The sequence below is a fragment of the Sebastes fasciatus genome, chromosome 2 (assembly GCF_043250625.1).
Source record: "Sebastes fasciatus isolate fSebFas1 chromosome 2, fSebFas1.pri, whole genome shotgun sequence".
Lineage (NCBI taxonomy): Eukaryota > Metazoa > Chordata > Actinopteri > Perciformes > Sebastidae > Sebastes > Sebastes fasciatus.
Window position 1 is genome coordinate 27,211,612 of NC_133796.1, and position 18,687 is coordinate 27,230,298.

An 18,687-nucleotide genomic window follows, 5' to 3' on the forward strand; every position below is an offset into this window, starting at 1 on the left:
TTCTTTTGTTTAATACCAAATACCTGTACCTGCCAAACATAATACCTGCTTAACATCAACATGTCAGAATTGTGCATGTATATGTACATATATACATATAGCATGATGAGGTTAGCATTTAACTCAAAGCACCGCTGTCCCTAAGTACGGCCTCACAGAGTCGCTAGCATGGCTGTAGACTCTTGTTAAGACGATGGTGTTTCTCTCAAAGCTGCAGACAGTTATGATCTGTTTGCCTGTAAGCAGAGGGATCTCATTGGTGAACTGAAATTTTACAGAAACAAAGTTAAGTTAAACTGGTTAAGAGGTCCATTATATCCATAACGCCATGGCAGGTGCAGGAACACACACACACAGACACACAGCTCATTATTTTTCATTTTTCCCACCTTTTTAGTCTCTACATACTGCCTTACCACACCGCCATGAAACTAGGGGCCCTACAGTTGGACATTTACCAAGGTGACACATAGCTTTTTGAAGTTACATAAATCTTTCCAGTATAAACCAATATGTTTCTGAATCATAAAATCATCATATATAAAGGAATTTACTTAAAGAAATAGGCAGCCAGGAAAGAGCAACTCACTCTGCATCAATGTTTTTGCACTTCTGCACAACGTTTTGTTCCAGCTCATGCTTTCTTTTCTTTTATTTTGGATGTGTGATTTTTTTTTTCTTTTTTTTCTTTATCATTTCATCTACTTCAGATCCATCCAGCTTGATTTGTCTAGCAGGCTCACTGTATGTTGACCCACAGCTGTTATCTGTTTACTGGAAGTATTAAAGTAAAGGTGTTCAAAAAACGTCATTTGATTACTGATATTAAAACATTTTATTTCATTTGGGAATTTCAGGTTACTGGACGTGACAGTTTAAAAACAGAAAGACCGGCGAGGCCTGTGAAAATCGCAGAAAGTGATGCTGACGTAAGTGAATCATTTTGTTCTCAGGATTTAGAGAAACAGTCTGATATCCACCCTGTTTATCCGTCTCTTCCTTTTCTTTAAGATCTCCGTTCCCGACTTCTTACAATCCACTACAGAGAAGCAGCTGACTTTAGTCTGACTTTACTGTGTGTTTTAGTGTGGTTTCTGTGTGTGTGTTCTTAAGTTGTGGTAAACAGAGGCGGCGGAGGGAAGGGAACGTATGTACATTGCAACACTGTGGGGACACCCATCCACGCTGCACAGTGAGGGCCTGAGAGTATCGACCACAGCTTTTATTTTCCTCCCTGCAATTTAAAGGGAAAAATACATGTAATGGGAGTTTTAGAAGTTGAGCTGTTAAATTTTTCAGTTTGATTTGCCTGACCCTGCTTTTCTCATTCTTTGTTTTCTGCTGAATGGAGGTAAATAAGATGGATGTCCTGGCTTTTCATCATTAGCATTGTTCCACTTTAACAATTTATAAGAAATTGCCAGCAAATTGTCTGAACAATGAATATTTCATGCAATTAAAAACAACAATATACGGCAGCAAAAATAAAAACAGCTTAATTATTAATTGAACAGAATGATAAATAGATCTGAGAAAAAAATTCACTGTGTGAGAAAGACTGTGAACTAGGCAGTCTTATGTTGTTTTCATAAACACATAACCCATTTCTGGGAAAACAAATCTGTCACTCTCAATAAACACGGTTTTCTCCAAAAGTGAATGTGAAAATATGGATTTTTGATTATGATTACTCATAATGGGTATTACCAGATCTCTCCCCCAAACTAGACAGTATGGAGCCTTTTGATATTTCTCGCTGCGCTGATGAGAGGAATTCCTCGGGGGCTTTTCACATAGATGAGCCTTATTGACATATTTACAGACAGCGAAGACGGCAGCAGACGATCAATTCGTCTTATCTGGCTGCGTTGTTAGAATAGAGTTGAAGACTAGAATGAAACGGCCTCTGTTGTAAACAGATACTGTATCTCGCTGTTTTGTCTCTCCTGTTTTTCTGTTGCATTATATCCACACTCTATACGTGGTTCTATTAGAAGTAATAAGAAGGAGAGGTAAATGTAGATTTTATCCTTTGTTTTTCTTATTGTTTCAATATCTTTTTCCTTCAGGTGAAATTAAGTCGACTATGTGAACAAGACAAGATCCTACAGGAGCTGGAGGCCAGGATACGCACTTTGAAGGAGGACAAGGTTTTTCTTTTATACTTAACATAGAATGTTTCTTTTGTATGTACAGTATTTATATGTGTCAGTTTGTATTGGTGTATTGGTGTGGTCTATAAATGCTTCTTGTGATATGACGGCGTCTCTCGTGTCCCTATCTAGGACAAGCTGGAGTCTGTGCTGGATGTTTCCCACCAGCAGATGGAGCAGTACAGAGATCAGCCGGCTCACGCCGAGAAGATCGCCTATCAGCAGAAATTACTACAAGAGGATGTGGTGCATATCAGGGCCGAGATATCTCAAGTCTCCACAGTAAGACACAAGCTGCACTCTATTATGCTCTTAATAGAAAATGCAGCTTCTTTGACTTATTTGTTAAAATATGCAATGTTATAGGGCTCCCTTCTCTTAGTCGATTAGTCAACTAATCCAGTGGTTCCCAACCTATTTTCCTTGAAGGCCCCCCCGTCACGTCATCACCCTAAAAAAATTACAAATCCTCGAACATAATCCTCAATTTGAATAAAGTGATTCAGTGTATGAAATGGGTTCAGCAGGACAGCAAACTGTTTTTTGACCGCATTGAAAATATTGTTGAAAGGCTAAACGCCAACAAATATGGATTTTGGAAATGATGACATCTATCTTTTCTCAATACATTTTGACCTTGGAGTTATTGGAAATGTTTGGATCACACAAGACGCAAACAATCCTAAGCAGCCTGGGAGCTAATTCTACTAATAGTGTAATGCTAATTATATTAGGGTAGCCTGATCTTTATTTGCAACTGTGCAGAAATACCATGTTTAAACTGAATGTGGCCCACTAAGTAGCAAAATTGTTTTTATACAGACTTTTGTATAAATTATCCAGTAAGTGTGTTATTAGGATTTTAGTTTTACATGTGCAAATCTAATTTTGAAAACCTCAGAGCAGACGAATCCTGACCCCAGATTGGGAACCACTGGACTAGTCACTCTTCTTGGTCTTGGTCGACTAAGATTTCTTTTGTCGATTAGTAATTTTGTAATGCTGAATTCTTTTCAAGGAACTTATGAGCACATCTCTGGTAAACACAATATTTAAAGTGGTGCTTTTGTGTGATTCTTTGTGGAGAAACTTACAGATCTGTCGATTAAATCAACTAATCGATTAGTCGACAAAATAGTATGAGTGTTAGTCGACTAAGAATTTCTTTGGTCGAGGACAGCCCTACAATTTTCATTTAGGTTTGGCAGGTAAGATACTCTGAATCAAACTATTCAGGCTGTCTCCACTAGTACATGCTACCACCTGCGGTATGTTTTTATTGGCTGAAAACGAGAACACTTATTCTCTTTTGATGGTTTCCGCAGCTGGCACAGTGTTTCAGTTTGACTGTGACTATCAAGATGAGTGCTCGGGGACAAACCTGAGGCTGCAAAGAAACTCATGAGTAACATTTTTCCGTCATTCTGAAGAAATGTTTTAGTCAAAATGTTCATTGATATTCAAAATACTCAGCGTTAAAATGAAAGACGAGTTTCAAAAGAACATCTATAAATAAACCGCAATATTACGCAAGAGTAACCAAGACTATTTTTGGCTCTCAGTGTCAAAGACATTTCCAACCACCATTTTTGACGCTCACATTGGACGCCTTAAGTGTAATAAAAGACTGACTGAACATTGGAAACAACAAATCAAATCCAAGTGATTCAGATTTTTAAAGATTTCTTCAGTCAATTAGTCTTTTTCCAGCTTTTTTCATGCTGAATGACTTATTTCCAAGCCACTTATGAGCACATCACTGGGAAACACAAGATTTAAAGTGGTGCTTTCTTTGTGGAGGATCTCAGTTTCACAGATCTGTCGATTAAATCAGCTAATCGATTAGTCCACAAAATAGTATAAGTGTTAATTGACTCAGAATTACTAGTGAGAAATCATGATAAAACTGAAGTAACTCAACACACGCTCTCTACTACACCCAACTGCATCTCACCGCACATGGGCTCACTATATGTGTAAAGTGTCACCGTAATTGTAAACTTGGAACCATGAAAGAAGTGTTGGCTCATGAGATGAGTACAGTATCTGAAAGTCTTGTCCCATTCGAATATGGAATGTGATCTGTTTTGTTTTGCAGGAGATGGAGAACGCGTGGAACGAGTACAGTCTGCTGGAGAGAGACGTGGACTGGCTGAAGTCGGCCCTGCAGGGACAGATGAACCGCATCGACCTCACTCAGGTCTGTGGCTCAGAGATCTCTGTTAACACCAGTGTTGTAGTCAAGACCACCTAAACCTAAACCGAGTCATAACCAAGACCAGACCGGTGCGAGTCTCGCACTGCGTGACACACTTACGATAAAATGTTGAACATGCAAACCAAAGGCACTCCTCAAATTGATTTAAAAGCACCACAGTAACAGAATATTAATTCATATTTGATCAGCGCCGCCTAGTTTGACCGTTTGATCGGAGTTTGCGAGTGATTGACAGCTGCATCCGTTGAATGAACAGCTAATAGGAACGCTCTCTCTCTCTGAAATGACCTGTGATTGGCCAAAATCTCCCGTCACGGGCTAGGTTTTTTGAAGCCTGAAAAAAACAGAGCCATGAGGAGGTGCAGAAGTCTAGTTTTCTCTCAGAACACTTGAATTACAATATGCTGAAAGGTTATTATGGATTTTTTTGCCCAATGATGCCAAAAATATTCTTCCTATTGCTGCTTTAAAGAAAATATGTCTATGTGTACGAATGTGTTTCTGTGTTTCTCTGTGATCAGCAAGAGAAAGTTCAGATCAGAAAAGAGCTGTGGAGGATTGAGGATGTCATCGCAGGCCTCAGTACCAGTAAAGCCAACTACAAAGTCACTATCTCCTCTGTTACCAACCCAGGTGAGACACCTAGAGCTTTCATGTGTACAAAGCAAAAGATATTTTCTGTCTGTGCAATACAGTACAAGCCACATGGTCATGCTAGTGTGTCTCTCACCATTGAAGCTCTTAATCATATACTCGATACTAATGCCTTGAACATTTCCCATGGGAAGAGAAACCACTGTCTTTACAGCGTGTGTGTATTCATGTTACATGTTCATATACATCGCATTCCCCAGAGAGGAAATTTGTGCCTTCAGTGTCGGCGTCATCAGTGCCTTCTATGTCTGGGAGCCCGTCTGCTATGGAGATGAGATTGTCCCAGCAGCAGCAGCAGCACAGCCCCCACCTCAGCCCCAATAGCCACACCCCCACCCTTTCCTCCAGTCCCAGCCAGCAGCCCTTACACCACTGGGTGGACGCAACCATCATCAGTGGGCTTAAATGGGTGAGTGACCCCTGCAACATCTTTGTATGAAAAACATAAAGTCTTGTGCCGTGCCGTTTGTGTAGCTTTGCTGACTAAACTAGTCACACTTTTCATACGCCATCTCCGATTGTGTGACCAACTGGGATTGGTCGAAAATATCACATGACTTTTCACTTTTGGGTCAGTATTTCCATTTACACCTTTTTTCAGCACTAGTTTTAAAGGGTTGCAACTGTCGATTATTTTCATTATTAATTAGTCCGTCAATTATTTTTTCCATCAATAAATTAATTGATCAGTTCTGTTTTATTTACTCTTTTGTAAACATGCCTTAAATGTGCCTTAAACACACAGTATGTACACTGTGTCTTTCCTGTGCGGTTGGATTAACATGGGGGCGGGACCACAGGGACATAGTGTTGGGAATCTGGTGTGTGAATTTATTTTATTCATTTATTAATTGATTATTTTTTATATTTTATTAATTTAGTTTTATAATTTGTATTTATTTATTTCTATTTTTCTATTGAATTATTATTATTACTACCAGTTTTTCTCCTTCCTTGTTTTTTAAAAATACTTTGTTTTTCAATTTACAGTTACTATCTGTCACTATATGTACACATTACTTAATCTGTTATGGTTTAGGTTGTTGTAGTCATTTTTCTTGAGGAAACAATAAAAGGCATGATTAAAAAAAATGCTTAAATAAATTGTTCAGTTAAAAAAATGTCATAAAATAGCTGAAAGCAGTGTGTTTGCCCAATAAATAAAACGATTAATTGATTAACATTAATTGTAGAATTTTCTGTTGATCGACTGATCAATTAGTTAACTACCCATTTCATCACTATCTAGATATAGCTCTAGTTTTGTTATTTTAAGATGACTTTTGTTGCCATTTTTGCCTTCATTGGATATCAGATGATATAGAGACAGACAGGAAACAAGGGGAGAGAGTATAGATGTGTACGTAGCATCAGAGAATCATTAAGGACTGATGTCACAGAGCAATGTGAGGTAGATGTTTGTCATTTCAAGTATTTATCAATAGTTTTTACAACAGTTCTGGTGTGTGCAGGGTGAGGAAGATGTGCCTCCCAGACCTCCTCTACCTCAGCTCTACAGTCCTGATGAGCATCCCCCTGCTGTGCCCCCGTTGCCCCGGGATACGACGGTTATCAGACACACTTCTGTACGCGGCCTCAAACGACAGTCAGATGAACGCAAAAGGGACAGAGAGATTGGCCAGTACACTAATGGAGACAGTAAGGTACGTACAGTATGTGTGTTTTTGTGTGTTTGAGCTGCTTAAATGTCTAAATTTCAGTTTCTCATCTGTTTTGTAATCTCTGTCTGTGAATCTCAGGTGGAACTCAGGCCTTTTCTGAGCGATCCAGAGTTTATGGGAGCTGGGGACGGCTCTAGCCACGTCAGTGTAATAACACCTGGACATGGCGGTTACCAGACGTTACCTAGCAGAGGTACATGGGTGATAGAGCCAGTAGAACTGGTTTATTTAGCTGTAGCATATTGTTTGGTTATATATATATATATATATATATATATATATATAACCAAACAATATATATATATTGTATATATATATATATATAAGTGGAGAACAGTGTTTTAAATAATTGTTGGCTTTCCCTCAGGAGTGGCTGGCTCCTCGCTTAGGCTAAATCAGTCTTCGAACATCTCCTCATATGTGACCATCCGAAGATCAGCTTCAGCTGTCGGCATGAAGGTGAGGCTCCGAATCAAATTGTATAGCGTGAATCAAAAGTGAGTACCCAAAGCAGCACAAATACAATACTAACTCCAATTCTAGATGATATCTAACTATAAAGCAAGGAATCTCTGTCTGTGTGTCCTTCGCTTATCTAGAGAACCGTTCATCCGATCTACTACACACTTGCTGGGTGTATTACTGGGGATCCAAGGGAGTGCGGTGTCGAATTTGGTGTAATTTGGACATGCGACACGATCGATATTAATAAACTTTGAGGGGCTCTGCAGACTGAGTACAGCGTGTCATCCACAGTGGGCTTTTACAGGCCACAACTTATTGACTGCAGTACACTTTTGCTGCTGGATAGGGCCAAGCAATCGGCCTGCTCCGAACAGGCTTGCGCTCCGAATGGCCACGTCACGAACGGGCACTGCACTAGTCTAAGAAATTCATGAATTAATTAATCGCGAGTGTAATGTGTTGATGTTTGGAGCTCATATTAATAATTTACTTCTGACTCGCCCAAGTCCTCCATCAAACCCAGGTGGAAATGTTCATTGGTGGGAAGTCAGTGAGGGATCATGTTTCTATTTCTGCCCTAGGGACTTGAAAGAATACAATGCTCTGAAAAAAAGAATCATGTATTTGTAAAATGTGGTGAATGGTAGCAAATGGAGTTTGTTTGCCTGATGGTATTATTTGAGTTAATGACGTTTAAAAGCCAAGATGATTAAATGTAGCAGCATTTTAAAAATGTCATGGCTTGTTTAATTTGTAAAAAATCATTATAATAATTCTAATACAAATTTAATTTTGTGATCATTTTAACAACATTATCTTAAGATTCAGATCTTGATATTTAAATTTTCTAGTATTTAAAAATCACAAAAAAATATGTTTTTGTTTTTTTTGGTGTTTTACTAGAAAAAAAATCCTTAATTTTCAAAAAGTATGTTTTTAATCATTCAGATATCAGACATCAGACATCATCAATCATTCAAATCTTGAACTATCATATCTTGATGTGAGAACTTTGTCAAGCTACAATTTTATGGATAGATGATAAATAATAATATTGAATTGCTGCCCAAACCTGGGACTGGACACTTTTTACAGTGTTTATGTGATTGTCTCTGTTTGCTCCCATTTTAACCTCAGAAATGTCTCCGTTGTGAAAACTGAATATTCTACCGTGTTCCTTTTTCATTCCTTATTAACATTAGCTTTCACCTTCACGTTAGGTTTGTTTTTATGTTCTTCCACTTCTTTCCCTTCTGCTGCACCTTTTGCTCGTGTTCGTATCAACTCTGTTTCCTCCCACTCCTCTCAGGAGAGACCAAAAAGTGCCTTGGAGCGTCTGTACTCTGGGGACCCGGCACAGCAGCAGCAGCAGCAGCAGCAGCAGCAGCAGAGGGGGAAGATGAGTGCCGATGAGCAGCTGGAGAGGATGAAGAGGCACCAGAAGGCCCTCGTCCGCCAGCGCAAACGCACCCTGAGCCACGGAGACCGCCACGCCTCTTCATCGTCACGCACCTCGTCCTCGTCCTCATCCCCGCGCCCGCTTTCAGCAGACTTGGGATCAGTATGTTACTAGAACAGTATCACACGTCACACTCTCACGCATGACCACAACCAAACCGAGAGTGGCGGTCTACAGTAGTAATGCGTGCATTTACTCAGTGTAGTCTGTCGTTTCTCAGTTCCTGACATTACTGATAGTTATACATTAGATTAGTGCAGTATGGCGATTCACTGTGTGTGTGCTTAATTCATGCATGTTGTTCTCAGACTTTAATAGGCCTTTTTCACAGCAGTCATTTTGACTTGTCATAGTAGGAAAAGCACGGTTACTAATAACATCGTAACGATGGGTCTGAAAAGTGAAGCCAATGCAGAAGTGCCTTAAACTTGCATTCTTTCTAACAGCCAGCAGGGGGCGACTCCTCTGGTTGCAAAAAAGAAGTCTGATTGTCTAGAAGTCTATGAGAAAATGAGCCTACTTCTCACTTGATTTATTACCTCAGTAAACATTGTAAACATGAGTTTATGGTCTCAATCGCTAGTTTTAAGTCTTCTTCAATACAGCATGATGTTCATTTAGTAAATTATGGTCCCATTTAGAGTCAAATAGACCATAAAGCAGGGGATGCTTTAGGGCGGGGCTACCCTTTGATTGACAGGTCACTACCACGGTGTTGTCTCGCGTCACTTCTGGGTGACGTCACGGTGATTACGTCCACTTCTTATTTACAGTCTACGACTGACATGTCAAAATGTCTTCCATGAAAAAGGCCTATACAGATAAGTGGATAACAGTTTCTACTTACTACACTTAACTGTTGCACAAAAAGTGTGTACAAGTCAGTGTTCATTATGAAGTGGAAATAATTAAATTCACAATGAACAGGGATGGTATTCTTGCTTCATAAGCTTTACAAATAATATATCTTGCCTATCAAACACATAACACACTAATTACCTCAGACACAGGTCTTCAATGTCATCTACCCCTCACATTCATGGGTATTTTTTCTCATTATTACTTGTTAGAGATCCCTAACATTGCTTCATCCATCCATTCTCACCTCTCCTCGCCGATCTTTCCTTTTCTCGGCTATGGTTGCTTTCACTCTGACAATTTATTTTAAATCATACTACCATAGTTTCTTCTACTCTTTAGCAGTGGTTTGTGCTTTCAGCCCTGTCACTCCTCATTTAGGTATCAGTGCACGCTGTTCTTCAATTAAGTGTTGTTGCTGTCTCTAAGCAGTGTATGTGTATGTGTGTGAGAGAGAGAAAGTGCCTACTTATTTTCTACTGACCAAATCATTGACATACTCTGAGCAATGCCTATTGAAGCCCATTCATCTCAACATATTCATGGCATTTTTCTTACTTTTTTTAACTCAAATGAAGATAGAGATGTTCTGAGTTTGTTTATGGATCGGGGCCTACTGTTGTCCCATCTCCCAGTCTTTATGAGAGACAATACTAATAATGTGTATGACGTCCATTTCATATCAAAACATAGGTTATACGTGATTTCAGTGTTTGCTCAGTGTCTTTATCTGCTAGTTAATTGTTAGTTATAAGAATGCTGTGTTTGCAAATGAATAAACATTATTTTCTAATGGACTCATATTGCCATGTTTTTTGTTTATTATATATTTTTTTCTCTGAATACATACAGTATGGTTGTGTTTGGTGAAACTGTCATCAGTACGAGTGAAGTGATCTTTCTTATTTTTGTCTGTGGTGTCGTGTCGTCTTCTTTATCACTGTTGTAGAGAATTCACAGCATGCTGAGACAGCATAAGCATGCATACTTTATCAATGCATGCTCCCTCCTTTTTTTTCTTTCCTCACCTGTACACACACACACACACACACACACACTCTCTCTCTCTCTCTGCAGCCTTTAAAATCCTGTTAGCATACCAGTGTGTTGTACAGTACTTGTTACATGAAATTATGTGTGAAAGCAAGTGAAACATTTTCAGATTGACTTGATAAGTGCTTGATGGCAGCATGCTGTAATTTGTTTCACTGTCTATTTTTTTTTGTCCAGTGGAAGAGAGAGCAGGAGTTTGACCTGCAGTTGCTGGAGAGGGCTGTCCAGGGGGAGGAGGCGCAGGGAGTGAGGAGCGTCCAGGGGGAGGAAAGACCTCCCGAGCACAAAGAGAGACCCCGATCGCACTCTGACGAATGGCTGACCCTGCGCTCCACCGCCACGACCCCTCCCGCCCATGAGGTCGACCTGGAACCACTAGAGTATGACCTGGACCTTAACAAAGAGGTAAGTTATCTTTGTCTCAGCAAAGAAACACAGCTGATGAGTTTAATGTTAATACATAAATAGGATGAAGGTCGAAGAAAATACATCACGCTCAACCAAAAAGGAGCTGGTGTGTGTAACCACAGTCGAAAAAAAAGGATTTGTACACCCAAATCACTAAGATTGCTCCTTTTATTCAACATATTGAATCTAAACACTGAGAGCTGACAAAAAAAGAAAACTAGCTGATTTGGCTGTGTGATCCCTTTTTTATACTTTCTAAATGCAGAAATTCAAGAAAAGACCTCAAAAGCTTTGAGCTGATCACCTCTGGCCTCAACCAAGCTGGAGAGTAAAGTTCAATGAAAAACAACCTATACAAATTTTTAAACTACAGTTCAGACCACAAGCTCTCATAAAAAGGTTTTATCATGAATACAGAGCCGTGCAGAGTCGAGCTGAACAGTTGATGAACGACAACGGCTGCAGCGGCAAACACAGCACGAAGTTGGTTATTTCCTCCACAGTGTCATCCTGCATGATGTTCATCGACTCTCAGCCTGAGCTTGATCGCAGGTTGTATTCCGAGGCATGTAGTGGAGGGTACAAAGACATTTGCTGACCACACAGTGAATACATTTCTGACACATTTTGTGTTTGAAATTATGGGATTGCTTGTTTTGTTCTCACAAAGATCGTGGTATCATCACTCCCCTTTTTGTTCGGTTGGTTAAACGGACATCTAACATTACTTAAAACTAACTTACAAATAATGATCTGTTAAATAAAATACAGTCGCAATCAAGTGCTTACAGCTCTGACCTATCAGCCGACATGTGCAGCTACCGTCTGGTCTGTGTTGTTAGATCAAAATGTCCAAGAACAGTTAAACTCCTTGTTGTAGGCTTAGCTTAGTGAAGGTCGTATATCCCACTTACAGTACATCCGTCTGCGTATCCTTCATCTGTGCAAGTGGACCGATTCTTTTTTGGGTATATGACCTGATAGCAAGGGTGATGATAAAGCAGCCTAGACCTTAACACACACTACATCTGTTATCTGTAGCTTTCCAAGCCTCAGAAAGTGTTGATCCCGGAGCGCTATGTGGATTCGGAGCCTGAGGAGCCTCTCAGTCCGCAGGAGGTGGAGGATCGTCATCGTAAGGTGGAGCGCATCAAGAGCATCTTGGCGAAGTCCAGGTAAATAATGTCCCATTGAGATCAAAGGTCTCTATTTCAAGAGGGAGTCCTTGGCCACGAATAGCAGCAACACAGAGTTTCGACAATTAACATAAACAATTAACCTAAAAGCACATAGAATTGATTAACATTGAAACTTATCATATAAATCATTTGCATACTGACATCCTTGACTCAGTAGTACTTCATAGTTTTGAACTTGTTCAGGATTGTTATGTTTTGAAGCTTAAGATCAGTCTGAAGATTGTTCCATGCAGAAGGTGCAGAAGATTGTAATTTCCATAATTCAAATTTAAAAGAGAAAATAAGTAGATAAGAAAAGCTTTAAAAAAAACAACCAGTTAAACCGAAATACTCGGGTTCAAGCCCACCCTACAGACTAAATTCCCATCACCTTCAAAGGCAGCGGGCTGTAGCTCCTCTCCTGCAGGCGGGCATGTGGCAAGAGAGCACCCTCATAGCATCAATGCATTTCCACTAGGACTGTCAATTGATTAAAATATTTAATCGCGAATTAATCGCACATATTTTATCAGTTCAAAATGTACCTTAATACATTATTATTAACTTTGACAGCCCTAATTTCCACATTATCACCAATGCATCATGTTTTGTCAATTCGGTGTTTTATTACTTTGTGCCCGGGACAGTGTGCAAATCCTCACGCCCACCGTGACTGTGGACAAGCCAGAGGTCGGGCTGGTGGCGCTGGACTCGGCTCTGCAGGAGCAGGAGAGGATCATCACCATGTCCTACGCTCTCGCCTCGGAGGCTTCGCTCAAGAGCAAACTAGTCACAGGTTGGTCACTTACACAATTTCAAATAACGTTCTCTTCATTTGAGCCTCTGGGTTGTTGTAGGTCATACATCTTTGCTTTATAAAGAATGTAAAAATCATTATTCCACAGAAACACTTACAGAAATAATAAGCTCACCCGCACTGACAGTTTCAGTAAAATTTCTCCCGGCATCAAATTGACATCTTTTGGTTGAAGAAGGGATAAAGAGCGGGAAGCAGCCTTTCAAGAATGCTGGATTGATGGAGTGGAGATGAGAAGGGCGTAAGGTGCAGAGTCAAGCAATAAGGCCGTTCATTTCCTAATAACTGAACATTATTCCTTCTTAGGAGCTCAGATAGTCTCTAATTGCGGTCCGTGTAGAATCTTTCAGACATGGGAGGAATAGCTTGATGAGGCCATTTTGTGTGCTGATCAATGACCCAGTCAAACTCTGCTCTCCTTCTGCATACCGTTGGTGCTGCTTTGAACGCAGCTCTGAACCTGCATAAAAGACACTGCGCTCACTTTTCATCTCTTTCATACTCTGCGGCAGACAGGCAAGTTCGTTTTCACTGGAGCTGCAGCAGATTGTCAGCCTGTCTGCCTCACACACACACTCACACACACACATGCACACATACATCTGTCACACACAGTAACACTCAAGCTGTCAGTGTGTGTGGAGGCTTAATATGCACAGTGATGCAAAGTCAACAATTATAACATTATTTCCAGCATAGAGAAATGTCAGAGAATATAACTGGTGGCATCTTGTCAGCGGAGACTGAATCAATGATTTTCTCTCCCTTTGGTGTTAAAGTAAGGTATGCTGGTGCTCTTTCAAATCCCTGAATTAAAAAGAAGAGTCTTTTTCACAGTATTATGCATGAGACACTTCAATAATGCGGGCATAAAAGCAGGAATATGTAGCGCTGCAATTACATACAGTATATATTAAAAAGGTGTTTTTGATTGTTGAATTTGTTATTCTAAAACGTTAAATAATTTGGTATTTTTGTAATTACTTGTCAGGGATATTGAAGGGAATCTCTTAAATTTGTGCTGGAAAAAATTATCTACAACATCAGCTTCCTCATGTATAGCACCTCTTCAACTATTCATTGCTTTCTTGTCTTTTTAAGATGATGAAATGTTTAAATGATGAAAAAAATAAAGCACACATCACACACGGCTGCGTACAGATTACAATAAAACGACTGATGGTGCAGGAGATATTAACTATCAACATTTACCATCCTGATGACTTTATTCTTATCAAATTATTCTTGGGATTCTGAAGGAAAACTCCATGTTACTATACTATTTTATTAGCACAAACTTGAAACCTGGTAAAAACATTATAACAACAAATATTGGATTAAGATAAGGATTTAACTAATGCTTATTTTCATTGTCGATTAATCAGTTGATTATTTTCTCGATTAATCAGTCACTTGTTTGGTTTATAAAATGTCAGAAAATGGTGAAAGTGTCGATCCGTGTTTCCCAAAGCCCAAGATGACGTCCTCAAATGTCTTGTTTTGTCCACAACTCAAAGATATATAAAAAAATTCAAAAATATTCACATTTGAGAAGCTGGAATCAGAGAATTTTTCCTTTTTTTTCTTTTAAAAAATGACCCAAGACGATTAATCGACTGTCAAAATAGTTGGCGTTTAATTAAATAGTTGGCGATTAATCGATTAATCGTTGCAGCTCTAGATTTACAGCATCAATGTGATGGAGTACAGGTATTTATCTTTTGGATTAACAGAAAACAACGACATTTCTATTGGTTATTTCAACTAAAAAAAGGTTTCTAAACTGACTTTCCAGAATAGCGATATAAAAGCAACATATACAATGATTTTATCCATTTCGCCCACCCTCAATGTCATTAGTACAGAGAACACAGGAAGTTTAAGTATAATTGTGTGTCCTAAACCAGTTCCAGCTTTCGTTGTGGCCTTCAAACTGTCCCATAACTGACCATTTGACTAACAAACCAATGTGGTTTTCTCCCTTTTCTGTTTTCCTTCTGTCCTCTCCTCCGTAGTTCCACCACAGGTTAACCTCCCCCCTCCTCCCCCACCTCCTCCACCTCCTCCGCCTCCTCCTCTTCCTCCTCTTCCTCCTGCTCCTCCTGTATCTCTGGCGCCTCCCTCTCCCTCTCCTCTAAGCAACGGAATTCACTACACGTTTGTCTAATCCGAGAAATACAGTAAGGCCTGACTGCATGTGTTTTACGGTGCTAATGTGTTCGAGGCCTCACTAATTCCCTCCAACGCGGGGCTCCTGTGTGCTCTGCACCGCGCTGCATGCTCGCTGCTCTGTTGTGATTGTAGGAAACACATCTTGTCTAGGTTAGGGAAGCCCTGCCTCTGCTCCCATTATAATCAAAACAAACATCTGCAGGCAGTCTGCTCATCCCACTGTGATAATTGTGTGTAAATTGTTTTTTTATTTCTTTTTTTTTTCTTTTTGTACCACTGCCAAAATATTTATGGATGGTTGAGGAAAGAAAGGGCTCAAAGGAACATGACTGTTTGTAGCATTGTGTGTAATTAACAAAAGAGACACCTTTTGATTTAGCACCTTGACAGTTCAGTAGTCAGCACAGCTGCATTCACAGCACCAATTAGCTCCCCATCTGTAGCCTGGCAGTGAGAAGTCAGAAAAAAAAATATCAGTGTTGTTACTGTTAACGCAGGAAGGGGGTTTTACTGCCTTATTAAAAAAAAACTCCCATCCATCAGCCAATAATGGGAAATATTTAATTACTACATTAACTCTCTGATTTCTTTTTTTACCGTTAGCCCTCTGTGGATAGGTAGGAAATACATTAGATTAGAAAATGTGGCACACATGGGCACATAAAGTAATCAGATGTTGATAAATGAACACACACACACAGTAACAAAGCGTCCATCTAGCTGTATTTGACCTTTGACCTCATGTCTTGTCAGAGGAAGTTAAAGCATGAAGTGACTCCTTGTCAGCCTGGCATGACTTGAGTCGTCATTCCTTGAGAACTTGTGTGGCTGCATGCTTTGCTGTGTATTGTTATAACTATTTTACTGTAGCTCTCTCATCCCAGGTTCAGGTCTGAGGGTAGTTGGTTTGTAAAAGTTGCCACTTAACAGTTTTGTGTTCATCGCTAAAGATCAGAATGACATACAGGATGTACTAATTAGATTTATTTTAAAGGGATAGTTCAGGTGTTTTGAAGTGGGGGTTGTATAAGGTACGTATCCATAGTCGGTGTATTACCTACAGTAGATGACGGTCGGCACGCCCCCAGTTTGGAGAAACGGACAGGAGTGCCGGCACAGGAGCAAAATAATACAGTGCTGTGGACGGGGACGGCAGCAAAACATTTTTTGGAAAGGTTCACCTAAGTGTACGCTATATTTAGAATATTTTCCGACAACTGAAAGTGAAACATATCTATTGTCTGACGACAAGATAAAGTGGTGAAAATATTCTAAATGGAGCGTACACTTATATGCGTATGCGAATATACAATTTTTTTAGGTGGGCCTTTCTTTTAGGTGACTAAAATACATTTTGCTGCCGGCCCCATCCACAGCAGTACAGTGAATAGAATTGAATAGAATTTCTTTATTATCATTGCACAGAATACAACGAAATGAATTAACAATCCTGACGGTGCATACACATCTTTTAAACAGTAGTACAAATAAAGAAGAGTAAAAAAAAAAAAAAAGATATATTATAAAGGATATAAAGGAAAGCCATCCATCCTATGAATGCCCTAGGTCTCTAGTTTGTGGTTGTACAGTTTCATGAGGCTGTGATTATCCTAGAGGTCACCACAGGTCATTTTATACAGTGAAGTCAAATAAAAAAAAAATGGTCTCACTATGGGGACTAACATCATCACACATGAATACAATTGGGCTCATTGGATCCACAAGAGTCTTTACAGTCTTTTATTTAATTCAAGACTGCATGGTTTTTGCCCAAAACTGCATATGATTATCATAAAGTGGGCATGTCTGTAAAGGGGAGACTCGTGGGTACCCATAGAACCCATTTACATTCACATATCTTGAGGTCAGAGGTCAAGGGACCCCTTTGAAAATGGCCATGCTAGTTTTTCCTCACCAAAACTTAGCCCAACTTTGGAGCGTTATTTACCTTCATCCTGACATGGTAGCATGACATGGTTGGTACCAATTTCATATGATACCAGTATCTTTACTCTAGCTTTAAAACTGAACCTACTAGAGCCTCTGAAAGACAGTAAAGTCTGTGGGGATCGCCCGAGACCCCGCACGTCTCAGGGGGTTATTAATGTGGTTGGTAGGATGATCTAATGTTTACTTGTCTATTACGTTCTCTATGTCAAGGAAAACATATGAATGTTGCACGTGTGTTTTCAGCTGTGGTGCATGGACAGGAACGACCTCTTTGAAGGCAGCGAGAGACCCTCTTTTTGGGGGATTCATTCATTTGTGGCAGCAAGAAAAACTCCAGTATTATTTCATTTGGATAGATTCTTCTGTCTTGTTTTCTGACTTTGTCTTTCTTTCTTCTCACTTCTCAGCTCAAGCAATTTCTGGACACTAAGGTGCTATTCCACAATGACAATAAAACAACTGCATTCTGCAAGAAAAGAGGATTTTTGGACATTTACGCCTTGCAGCGGTACAGGAACTGTACTAAACATGTAACCTGCTCTCTGAGGCTCGCGCAGCATTGACTCATTGACGTGTTTTCTAGTTGCTGAAAACGACTTTGCAACTGGAGCTGCTGTGCTTATTAACCATGGAAGTGTCTAACAAATGTTAATCCCATAATAATATTTTCTACATGTTATTGCACTTTGAATTGTACACTGTATCATGTTTTCACAGTATGACTGAGTTGCTTTTACCTGCAGTGTGATCTCAAACTGGGAACTTGTTTGTGTTTTTATTTTTGTCAGGTACAGAAAGAACAAGAGGTACTAAATGTGTCATGATGGTAGTATTTTTGTCAAAACTCAGATAATATTCTTACACCAAACCACTTGAAATATCATATGTACGTACCTGTAGCACTGCCAATCTCCTTTTAGCTTGCCAAAATGAATTTTATTTTTGCTTACATCAGGATGAAAATAACCTTTGACATATTTTCTGTGCGACTGGGGAAGGTTGCACAATGGAAATTTATAAAAATGTGAATATTAAAGATATTAACACAATATCTGGTTCACTGCATTGTATTTTTTTAAATGATTTTATTTCATTTTTATTTGAATGAGTTGAATAGTATATAGGATCAGCTGTCACATCAGCCAAAAGTATAAAATTCTGTGATATTTAAAGGGGGATTCAATAATATGACCTTCTGTTTAATACACATCTTGCACTGCCTTGTAATTGACTTGATTTGAGAAATTAGTTTAAGAAAGGCAGCTTTTACTTAAATGATTAACTTTTAACATAAAATAGCCTTGGCTCCTTATTATATTTCAGTGATGCGTTCATCGACCGTATCTTTATTCTAATCATGTACAAAGGAAAAGTACAAAATGTGCACTCATCACAGCTCCAAGATTCTCTTTGAACCTCCACATTGATTGCCTTGACCCATTAAACTTCTTTCTATTATTTGAAAAGGGAACCAAACTATGGCATGCTCAAAGGAGGTGAACTTTCAATACAAAAAAAAGAGAGGCTTCTTGAAATGTTTCTTAAGTTCAAAGCTTTTTCCATCTCAAAAGGGCATTTTTAATTCCGTGTATTTTCACCCAAGAAGGTGGATACTAATAA

At 39.3% G+C, this 18,687-nt stretch overlaps 1 protein-coding gene across 14 annotated transcripts in view; it reads left to right on the forward strand.

The window, feature by feature from the left end:
* The window catches only part of plekha7b (pleckstrin homology domain containing, family A member 7b), a 99,249-nt gene extending 81,133 nt beyond the window's left edge, over positions 1 to 18,116 (forward strand). For 11 of the 14 annotated variants that reach the window (XM_074616576.1, XM_074616515.1, XM_074616505.1 and 8 more), the window contains 15 exons: positions 858 to 929; positions 2,070 to 2,150; positions 2,286 to 2,435; positions 4,252 to 4,353; positions 4,893 to 5,004; positions 5,226 to 5,434; positions 6,498 to 6,689; positions 6,786 to 6,900; positions 7,075 to 7,166; positions 8,482 to 8,733; positions 10,720 to 10,947; positions 11,992 to 12,125; positions 12,776 to 12,924; positions 14,961 to 15,125; positions 17,475 to 17,615. In XM_074616576.1, coding sequence (XP_074472677.1) covers positions 858 to 929; positions 2,070 to 2,150; positions 2,286 to 2,435; positions 4,252 to 4,353; positions 4,893 to 5,004; positions 5,226 to 5,434; positions 6,498 to 6,689; positions 6,786 to 6,900; positions 7,075 to 7,166; positions 8,482 to 8,733; positions 10,720 to 10,947; positions 11,992 to 12,125; positions 12,776 to 12,924; positions 14,961 to 15,112 — 2,040 coding nt within the window. In that variant the 3' untranslated portion in view covers positions 15,113 to 15,125; positions 17,475 to 17,615. Of the gene's footprint in view, positions 1 to 857; positions 930 to 2,069; positions 2,151 to 2,285; positions 2,436 to 4,251; positions 4,354 to 4,892; positions 5,005 to 5,225; positions 5,435 to 6,497; positions 6,690 to 6,785; positions 6,901 to 7,074; positions 7,167 to 8,481; positions 8,734 to 10,719; positions 10,948 to 11,991; positions 12,126 to 12,775; positions 12,925 to 14,960; positions 15,126 to 17,474 lie in introns of all 14 variants that reach the window. The other 3 variants (XM_074616534.1, XM_074616551.1, XM_074616614.1) reach the window with 1 other exon arrangement.
* Positions 18,117 to 18,687: the final 571 nt, after the last annotated feature.